The following is a 10,968-nucleotide window of genomic DNA, read 5'->3' as shown; positions in this document are numbered from 1 at the left end:
AGAGTGGAGCACCGCGTCGTAATGACATGGTCTAGGAGATGCCGGTCAGTTTTGTAATAGGGATGGTAAAAAGTGAATTTTCCCCGGGTGGGGAAACGAGTCGTTGACCAATCGTGAGACTTTAATGTACGCAGATATGGGGAGGACCAATCGTACTCTGCTACTACATTCCACGACAATTCGCCAACACATATTTGACATTCCGCAATAGTTTTATTATCCTTTTTAACCCACCTTGTTCTGCTGTTTCTCTGGATATTTCAGTCCATTTCTTTCTGATGGGTTTAAAACCCATCTATTTGAAATTTACGTTTTTCTGCAAGTTTGTGATTTTTTTTCGTTTGATCTATTGCACACATATACCGTTTAAATTTATTTATTTTTATCTTTCTATTTTGCTAATTTATTTTTAATGAAAAGACATTGTTTCTTTAGTAATAATTAGATTGAAATTTAATTAATTTTTTAATACAAATACAAACCAGTCATTGATGTCCCAATTATTTACTGAAAAAAGAGTAATTGTTTCTATTATCCTTAATAAAATAATATATAAAAAACTAACCTCTTTTCTAATGAATCATCTGACTATTCTTTTATTAATGAAAAAATTTTTTCATCGAAAAAAACTCAGCTGTATTGTTCTTTTCAATCATGATAACTGTTGTAAAATAAGAGTAAATTAAATTTAATTCTTTTTAATAATAAATCAAGAAAACTTTCAGCAACATGAAGATCATGAATTTTTATATTTTCATTTCATAAATAATTCTTTTACAACCAGTTAATAATACAATTTATCCTATTATTTTAATAAATGAATCATTTATCAAGAAATTAAAAAATGTCGAATATTTAAATAGTTTTTTTTTTTAATTTTTCATGGTTATAATTTAAAGTAAATCATAAAAAATAAATTCTTATTACATCATTCACAGTGATGGAAAACAAAAAGGAAAAGGCAATTAACCTTTAGATATTCCATGATGATATAATCCTTATCAGATATGATATTATTATATTTTCAACCCTAAAAAAAATCTATAAAACAATCATAGACAAAAAGTATATAGACTTGGTGAGAATTGAGAAGTAAATACCAATTTTTATTACCCAAAAGTTTTTTTTCAGTTGAATCTTATACTTTATTCTAAAGACTAAAACATGTTTCGTACTAATGAGTTTTTTACCAGCCGATAGGATAAACTTACCTATAACAAAAGTATGTATCTCAAGACTACTACCTGCTCTGTAATCATAAAAAGATTTTTTCCCATAAAATTTATGACTTTTATTGTAACTGTAAGAACATAAGCTATAAGCTATTAGCACAGGAAGATATAGATATGTATACACTCATAAATATCTAACTGCGAAAGATGCGTCGAAAAAATAAATAAAGTTATCTTAAAGTTGAAATTATAGTATGGTTATGAAATACCTCAAAATTAAACTTACAAATTCTTATCATGCCACCAGAATCTTACTTTTGTATCACGTATTGTGTTGTTACTCTATGAAAACAATTGATGCTAGAAGCCTGGGAATCGAATTCTTCATCATTCTCCATGGTATTGATATTCTCCAGTGTTCTCCAGATTCCATTGAATGGGAATATAGCAAACCAGACTTGGATAGTTTGAGCAAAAAGATTTGAAAGACCAATTTCACTGATCCGTAGTGTCGAACCGTTAGACGCGTGCAGACCCGGAAATCCTCAGGGCGTGTATACACCCGTAACTTGGTACTTTTTTTTATCTAATTCTGAAGCCCACTTGCACATGTGGCGCCTAGAATCAACTTAATAGCAACCTGTCTATCGTAAATCGTAACATAGTCGGTGATTGCGTGGGATGAAATCGGGAAAAAACTTTTCAACTCACGGAATTCCTTCGATTACGTGATTTACTCAAAGTCTACTACCTTGAAGACTCCGAATAACGGCGAGCTACAATAATTATTAGATTGTCAATGTTTCGTTTTATTGTCCCAAGTACTATCACAGTGACCATTAGACTTTTACTATCGAATTTCAGCGTGTGAAAGAGGATTCACAACTGTAGAATTGTAAATTATATAGTATGTTCTATAATAGTTGATTCAAGTGATGGATTAATTATTCTATCATTTTTAATGAGCCATCAATGGTAATAGAAAAGCAACATGATATTTTGATCATAGACTTTTGATGCATTAGAATAATAATCCACCACTCGGTTCAGAGTTGACCAAGTTGATTACCAGGCAATGATCTTTACATAAATTATTATCAATTCAAACACAAGTTGTTCATTAATAAACTTGATCATCAGAAAAATTACCAAATGAATTCTTTTATAACCGATAACTCTTGGCGCCTTATTCTTAGTTCAAGTCTTTACCTCTATCTTTAACTGAATCGTCAAGTGTTGCTTTGTTATATTCTATTGTTCATGATCGATTGCCTTGATTACTCTCTCCTAGCAGGAGTCTTGAGGGTCTGCAGGGAATCTTTCGTCCTTCATGAGTGACCGCAGGAGTATTTTCTCACCAGCCGCAGGAGTCAACGGATTTTTCTATCTTGCTATTTCTTCATCTGACTCTGGATTCGATCCACGAGCTTTTCATGCTGCAATTGTGGATGATTATTCATTGTTACTTCAAACGAATCTCTTCTGGACATGTCATTCATCATCACCTCGTCACTTTGCACTTTATCATAATACTTATTTTGCTTGTTATTGATTGAATATACTTTTTTTTACTTTGTTTAAAGAAAGGAAAGTTCTGGAAAAATAGTAAATGAATTTTTGTAATCTGTTGGAGAAATATGATGAAGTAGCAATGGAAGGCAAGTATTCTGATTTATCTCATATTAGTTGAACAAAAATGTGAATCACGGAATCATGACTACAGTTGAAGTTCTGCTCGACTATAAATACGTGAAGATCAACTGATCGCTGTCAGATGAAAGAAGATTCCCATTGGCCTCTGCTCTTTTTGTTCGATTAGTGCAATGGAAGCAAAAAATTTTATTTCTTTCAAGATCTCTTCTCTAACTTTTCACGCTTCCCATTGTTCGTCTTTAACTATTTCTCTGGCGACTTACACACTTTTGTAAGCAACCTCAGGCCTTGCGATACCAAGTTAAAAGAGAAAGAATTAAGAGTAACTTTGATAGACCCGTGGGAGAAATTGGCCAATTTCATGGGCACTATTGTCACGCTCTTAGAAACCTGTTCCTACTTTTTTTATATGGTGCACCGTATTAATTACTTATATTACTGTCAATAAAAAATTAAAACAATTTTTTTTTCACTGTAGTCATTTGAAAATATGCTGGCCAAGAAATTTATCTGCTGATGAATTTTCAATCTCTTAGACTCAAGTCGATTAAATTTTTACCAATAATTATTGGATGTTAATGAACCAAGAATTTTTTTACTTCATCATTTCCGCTCTTCAAAGGTTCGCTTCAAAGTGATCTTTTTTGATTTTATTGAAAACATCAGAAATTATAGCAAAGTAGTTAAGAAACTGGGTTATATCTTGTAATAGTCATTAATCTATTATCCATTAAAAATAAATTATAACATCTCTAGATCATCATTAAGATATTTTTAAAACGTTATTGATAATTGATATAATCATTGCATAACTTTTTTTTTCAAACTGTAAGCAAATGTTTTTCTTTTAATGGATTATACATGTTTTAAACATTTCAACAAATTAAAGAATAAATTTGAACCATGTATTATGCTAAAATATCTATGATTTAGCTAACTGCTTTCTGTCTTTTTTCAAATGTATATAATTTTAACTGTTCACTGCTCGTTGGCAAAGACATAGATAATAATTGCTTCCATCCAAGTATTTCTGAAGGACTACCTGAACTTGCAACTGTTTAGAAAGACTCACATCATGACCTTGTAACCTTTCCATATCTTGGACAAATTTTACATTCTGTTTTACAATTTCGTGCTACTGATTATCTTACAATGCAAAAAATTAAAAGGTGAAGGATTCAGCCTTTAATTCTCTTCAAAATACTTCATATGTGAGAACAGTTATCTTAATAGTTTAAGTCATGGTCAAGGTCATTTTCCATATCTGTAACTTATTATGAAATCCCTGTAAAAAATCAAAGTCAAATTTGTAGAAATCTTTTTAATTAAAAAATTATCTTGAATTTTTATATTTCATTCATTAATGTGAATGAAGGAACTTAAATACAATATCTGTTGATTTAATGATATAAAAAATTTTAAAGAAGTTTAAAGATACTTCGTATTAGGAATGATAAAATTTTATTTAAAATTTTTTTATTGAAATTGGAGTCAGGATAATGTGAAATAATAGTAAGGAAGTATAAGAATTGATGATGAAGGATTAATATTATCACGATGGAAGAGTAAAATGGGAGAGGAAGTCTAAGGATCGAGGGAGATTCTAGTGTTGGTTCGCTAATCGATCAGGAGAAATAAAAGTAAAAGTTATGAGAGGGCTGGCATTGATGAACTTACATATCTCTTACGTAGTACGATGATATATGGTAGAAGCTAACGTAAAGGTCGATCTCGTGCGATACCCTTCCTAGTGCAATTATTTGTATCGCACTATCTTCCATTCTGATTCACTGCTTGACGAACGAATGTACTCTTTGATAAATAAAAAAATTTTCATAAAAACCCACATAATTTATTAATTAATGAGAACATTAAGCATACAATCAAGTTCATATTCAAGTTATTTAAAAGTTTAAAACTTCTCAGGAATGAAAGAATATTGTTTGTATTTTATAGAATAAATCGGTTAGTTTATAAAAAGATTATTAAATTTAATCTTTAGTTTCTCATACCATGAGATTAAAATTTACATATGGGGGACGTTATATTAAATAGCACATTTAGACGATTCTTTTCTCGGTTCAACTATAAATGTCCTAATTGTTTTTAATTAAAAAATATCATTTTGTAGAAATGTTCATGATAAAAAAATACTCTTAAATTTTTTCATAATCGCACATGTATTCATTTATCAAAGAAATATAATTTTGTATTTTTTATAGAAGTAAAAAATTTCTTTAAAGTTTGCTGAACGAAAGTAGATTCTCACGGGCGACAATTGGGACAGTATAGTTGGACCGGAGAAAGAGTCGTCTTCGGGTGATTCCGAAAAAGTCAACTCTGCCAAAAAAAAATAACTAAAATGATATCTAAAAGATGTCTAAAAAACGTCTAGAGGAAGTCAGAAAAGATGTCTATTAGAAAAAATGTTTTTAGATATCTGTTGGACATCTTTTTGGTTTTTTTTCAGACATCTGTTTAGCTTTCTTTCAGACATGATTTCAGACATTTAAATCGACATCTTTTTGGATCTTTTTAAGACAACTTTCAGAATGTCCAATAGGAATTTGATATCTTCTTATCTGAGTCTAACAGATGTCTTCTGGATAGCTTTTTTTAGTTGGGATTAGTTCAAATTTCCCTAAGATTTTTTTATTACTAAGAAATATTATTTTTATTGATATGAATTATTGATAGAATGTGTACACGATGCGATATATCATATGAATTAATTATAAAAAAGCGAATTAATAAATGAATTTTCGATTTTTTATATTTACCGCGAGGCGTAGTAATAAAAAATAGGGGAAAATAGAGCTAGGCGCATGCGCTCATTATTTTAGACATGGTGGGGGTATTTTGGCTAAAAAGACTCGAAAACGACTCTTTCTCTGGTCCAACCATAACTTTATAAGTCATCTTTTTAGAGTTAATTAATGCTCAATTGTTTTATTTATCTATTGTCATTCAGTAACCTTGGTTATATTAATTGTAACCAATTTTAAATTTTATAGGAGGTATAAAATAATGACTTACAGATAAAAATAACAAACAAACAGCAAAATAATAAAATTAATGATGTAAAAAAAATCCATTATTTGAGAAGCGACTTCGTTATGAATTTTTCTGGACAAAAGTCATTTGCACTAAAAGTAATCAATGGATGAGGGTCGGCACCGAAGGAGTCTAGAAATAACTCGAGGGTATGTGACAAAAAAAGTAAAAATCAATTTTTTCATAGTTTTTATAGCTTTGAACAAATGAATTTTCTACTACCATAACATTTTTTATTGTTACAATTGTTGTGACGTTTTTAAACTATTCTGGGTGGTCTATTTACGATCGAAATGAACTTTAAAGTCATAATAAAAGATCACAACGCCATTTCCTAAAGTTATTTTGCTTTAGAATTTATTGTAACATTATTTTTCCAAGGAAAAATTCATTTACAGGTTGCAGTGTGATTTTCCTGAAGAAACATCAACAATAATTGAAACGTCTTATTCAAATATCGATCGTACGTATTATTGATTAGTTGATAATTTAAATGAGATACTCTTCAATTACCATAATTAATTTACACATAAAATTTTTATGTTTTAATAGCTTTCATCAATTTACATCATCAAACCATTTCTGAAAGTTTACAAGTATTTTCGGAGTCACTTCAACGTTGGTACAACAATACTAGGGTCGTGACTAACGCTACGGTGTCGGACATTAAAACCCTTTGGATAATAACAAGTTAGCGAAGAGAGAACTATTTAGAGAATAAATTCATATAATTCAGCAATAATCCTTTCCTCCAATTTGTCTGATTGCAGGCGGAAATCATTTGCATAAAGGAAAAGTCGTGGGAAAATTATTGGCGTACTATCTTATTGTTATTGGAATTTATCTCATTCAAGTTGGATTTTGGATCAACATTAAAATTATCAAACTTATACTAGATGTCATCATGAATCAGCCTAGGAAGTAAGTTCATTCATTCAACAAAATATTTTTTCATGCGCTTTGTTTGCTAATAATGAACTGTTTATGATGTATCAATGAAAAAATAGTTTAAAGACACTAGTAGCCTACAAGCCAAATATTATCACTATCAGTAAATAATATTCATTGTATGAAGATCATTAAGCCAATATTAATAACGTCATTATAGATAACACAAGAGAACAAGTAGAAGGTTTTGAAATACAATTTGTATAAGATGCTTTGAAATATGTACTTGTGCATAATAAAATATTTAATTAGCTTTGAAAGACTAACTAAAAAGCTATTGAATAGCTCAAGTCAAAGTACCAATTTCATATGCAGATAAACAATGAAATAGCATTTTGTAAACTTACGCAATACAGCGACTGGTCTTGTAATTTCTTAACTCATAAAAACAATCATCTCTGCATTTTTACATTTTTAAAATTTTTTTTTTCGGTCCTTACGACCGCCTTCTCGTGAAGTTATGCTTTGTGCAGTAAAGAAACCGCCTGGTCATTCTTGCAGTTCTAAGGGCGAGTGAAAACGTCGAAATGAGAAGCAAGTTTCCTAGTGCGAGTAAAGTTTTATACACGATCCCTCTGACTTATTATTATGCTTCAGTACTTTTCTTCATATTCTCTTTTTCTCCTCTTTAATTTGGCTCTTCCGTACGCTTTTGCTCAATATAAAATAGTTATAATTCTATTTTATTTTTATCATCTATAAATTATATCATATCCATTTGTTTATTTTCCATTTTTTAAGTATCATTTGTTAGACTGCAATCCTTGATTAGATTTATAGTATTTTTTATGTTTAAATAAGTGTCGGTTATGATACTTCCGCATTGTAATAATTGATTATTTAACAAATATAGAAAAGTAAATTGTTGACAGAGTCTAATTATTGTTCTAACAATAGTTTTATTATTCTCTTTTATAATAATTGTTCAGGGTAAAGAAATTTAATGATAACTACTTTGAAATGAATTTGAAAAATTAGTTTCCCATTGTTTCAACTTTTACTACTTTAATTAGCATTATCATGAATTCTTGCGTTTTCGTTACATCCATCTCATATTATTTAAAAATAAAAATAATAAAACTAATATTGATCCAAATAAAATATTCATTCCCTCTAGCTATAATCGCATCCTAATAATTATTGTAAATAATTCTGTCAAACATCACACCAAATTGTTATGTTTAAATGTAAAGATTAATATTAGATGATTTTTTTCAGCAATAGAAGAGCACTGGGGATCCTCTTTAGCATCTTAATGGCTCTTTTGCTTGGAGCAACGATCTCTGCTGCATGCGATGACTAAAAGACTCTTTTCTATCTGTCTCGTTCTAATGTCACGATTCAATGCACGCGAGCCTGCTAAATCGATTTCGTAGATCAATTTCAACTTGATGGATCGTGAGTAAATCTATAAATGTTCTTCAATTATTTCATTTTTTATTTATTCATCCTTTTATTTGAATTTTTTTATCAATCTCACCCTTCATATTCCTTCCTTTTGGCTCATTTTAATTATTTACAAAATTTTTAAAATTATTTTTACAGGTTCTATCTATCAATTGGAATATTTTTCGTCTCATCACTGATTCAATAATCATAAAAATGTTTCATGTAATTTTTCTGTCATGTCAAGTATTTTCTTATTTATTTAACGATTAGGGTAGTTTATATGCTAATTTGACTGCGGATTGACTTGGGTTTTACATGATGATGCAATCTAAATCGTTTTCTATCGACACAAAGCGTATAAAGAGTGTTTGATTGCGTATACAGGTGGACTTGATGCGTCTGCATATGTATATTCAACAATAATATATAAGGCAAGATCACGTTACCACGCGTATGTAAATGAGAAAAAGGGTTATATACGTATCTACCGCTATAAGACGACCGCTAAGAAGACCACGGTGTGAACCGTGTGAATCCCAACGCGGCTGTTGTTACCGTTCTCGTTCCTCATCCCATCTTTCTTGGTTTCCTTCCTCTTTCTCTTTTGATCTGTGATCACTTGACTCACGGGAATTCCACATTTTTATCTGACAAATTGTGCTAACGATTAACAATGGACCTAACAAAAACTACCTAGTTGGTTTCTTTTGGATTCTTATAATTGATTGGATACTTTTTACCTATCATCGAATTTACCACTCACAATCATTTATACACTGAGAAAAAAATTTACTTCATACAAAAAATATTTCATTCGATCATTAACATCGAAATTTCAAATAGTCGCAATAAAATATTTCTTCGAAATTATGAATATTTCATTGAAATCATTTTACTTACTCAAATGAATAAAATGTCATTTGTTTTCATTCTTGTCGTAACCTTGAAAATTTGTTTTCAAACTTATCGCAACATTGAAACAAAAGACAAAATCGGTTTTTGATAACACTACTATTAGTCTGAATAAAATATTATCTTGAGAATATTCGAAGTTTCCATTATTGATTGGATAAAAAATTCTTTCATTTAACGAAATTTTTTTCTCAGTGTAGCATTTACCTTTTTCTTAACTTTTAAAACTTTATTTAACATTTTTTACTTTGATAAATATTTGCTAAATTAGATTAAATTAATAACAAAACATCGTAAATATATTTTTTTACAATAAAAAAAAAATTTATCATCATTAGGTTTTTTATGATGTATTACTTTCTCATTAAATACCTCATGATTAAGTCTTTTTTTTTTACTTTATAAAGACTTGATTATAAAATGTAGAATAAAAAATAAATGCATGCTATTCAATGAAACTATTCCATTCATCTCAGATATTATAACTCTTTCTTTGCTAATATCATATTTAATTTAAAAGTAATCTTCTTTTAATAAATAAGTTTTTTTCTATGAACAAAAATGCAGAAGGCTTTACTATATTTTCTCTTATAAATATTTTATTAATAATTATATAATAATCGAAAGAGTCATAAACTGAATTCTTTTACTAATGTATCCATGTAATTTTTTTTTCAGAAACTTATTATTCCTGATTTGAAGATGTCGGAACAAAACGTGATTATACTACTTCCAAAAATGTTTAAGGAAAAAAATTAAACTTAGTATTCAACTAGATTCTGTTAACAGTTAATTGAATTAAATGCTCTGTTATTTCTGCTATGTTAAGAAAAATTTTTTTCAAATAAAAGGTAAATAAAAAATTATAACACGTTTGCTATCGAAAGAAGTAATAATTAAATAATTTTTTTTTTAGGCAAAAGTATTAACCGGTTTTTAATAGATCAATTGGTTTTTAAAAAATATTCCATGTCATTAGGATGAAATATTTGAAGGCACAAAATACCATGGATCTCACATATTCAGATTTATTCTATTACGTATTTTATTTTTTGTAATTTACCACATCCAATCCACAGCTGTCCATATCAAATGGTATAAAGCATGAAAAGTAAACGCGTTACACTGTCATCGTCGTATCTCAATCGCTAGAACTTCCGTCAGCCACTCAGTGAAATTGAAAATTGCACATTAGCTTAACTTTTATTCTTATTTGTTCTCTAGTTTTGCTATTTTATTGAAAAACGAAATTCAATGCTTGAAAAACTTTTCCATGTTTCTTTTCCCTCTTGTTTACATTTTTTTTTTGGTTTATATTTTCATCAAATTTAAATTTAGATATACCCCCAAGTGATATCAAGTCCCAGTATCATTCCAAATAAAAAATAAGTCTAAATGGAATTTAGTCTGTCCACAATGGCAACTTACACTGTAAATTTTAGTGTTTTATTTTAAAACATTAAAAGTGTTTTAATATGACGTTACCCATTTGATAAACATTGTCTCGATTTTGAAACGTTTTTAAGTGTTTAAAAAAAAAAACACTAAAATTTACAGTATACTAATTAATATTTGAAGACTTTATACGAATGAATATTTATATTTTTTTTAAAAATTAATTAATTATGAAATAATGAAAATTTAATTCAATTGTAATAAAAGAATTATTAGTGTAAACGTGATTCTTATTTCATAACATCTATTTTAAAGAGCCATTTAAAAGCATTACTTCCGTTTTGTGCAAAGGGTAACAGGGTAATTTAAATCATGAGGACGTCGTAGTAGTAGTTCTAACTGACTCCTGCAGCCTTGTGCATCTATTGTGCATAAACTTGCATTA

The 10,968-nt window shown here is 28.9% G+C and overlaps 1 protein-coding gene across 1 annotated transcript; it reads left to right on the top strand.

Annotated features, from left to right (window-relative positions):
• The first annotated feature begins 5,850 nt into the window (after positions 1-5,850).
• Positions 5,851-9,868, top strand: LOC118072258 (uncharacterized). The gene is made up of 6 exons (XM_035091971.1): positions 5,851-6,028; positions 6,278-6,342; positions 6,432-6,569; positions 6,650-6,800; positions 8,046-8,225; positions 9,807-9,868. Exons 1-5 carry the CDS (start codon positions 5,985-5,987, stop codon positions 8,128-8,130), a joined length of 483 nt encoding a protein of 160 aa, XP_034947862.1. The 5' UTR covers positions 5,851-5,984; the 3' UTR covers positions 8,131-8,225; positions 9,807-9,868.
• The last annotated feature ends 1,100 nt before the right edge of the window (positions 9,869-10,968 follow it).

Source organism: Chelonus insularis, unplaced genomic scaffold, assembly GCF_013357705.1.
Source record: "Chelonus insularis isolate UGA/USDA-ARS -01 unplaced genomic scaffold, ASM1335770v1 contig_90_pilon, whole genome shotgun sequence".
NCBI classification, from domain to species: Eukaryota; Metazoa; Arthropoda; class Insecta; order Hymenoptera; family Braconidae; genus Chelonus; species Chelonus insularis.
The sequence above is the reverse complement of the archived record's forward strand: the minus strand, read 5'-3'. Positions and strand labels throughout refer to the sequence as shown.

Bases quoted from the DNA above. Each gene is read 5' to 3' on its own strand.
- LOC118072258 (XM_035091971.1), top strand. From the start codon at position 5,985: ATGGATGAGGGTCGGCACCGAAGGAGTCTAGAAATAACTCGAGG. The intron at 6,570-6,649 runs GTTAGCGAAGAG...GTCTGATTGCAG, and splicing joins AACCCTTTGGATAATAACAA to GCGGAAATCATTTGCATAAA. The intron at 6,801-8,045 runs GTAAGTTCATTC...GATTTTTTTCAG, and splicing joins ATCATGAATCAGCCTAGGAA to CAATAGAAGAGCACTGGGGA.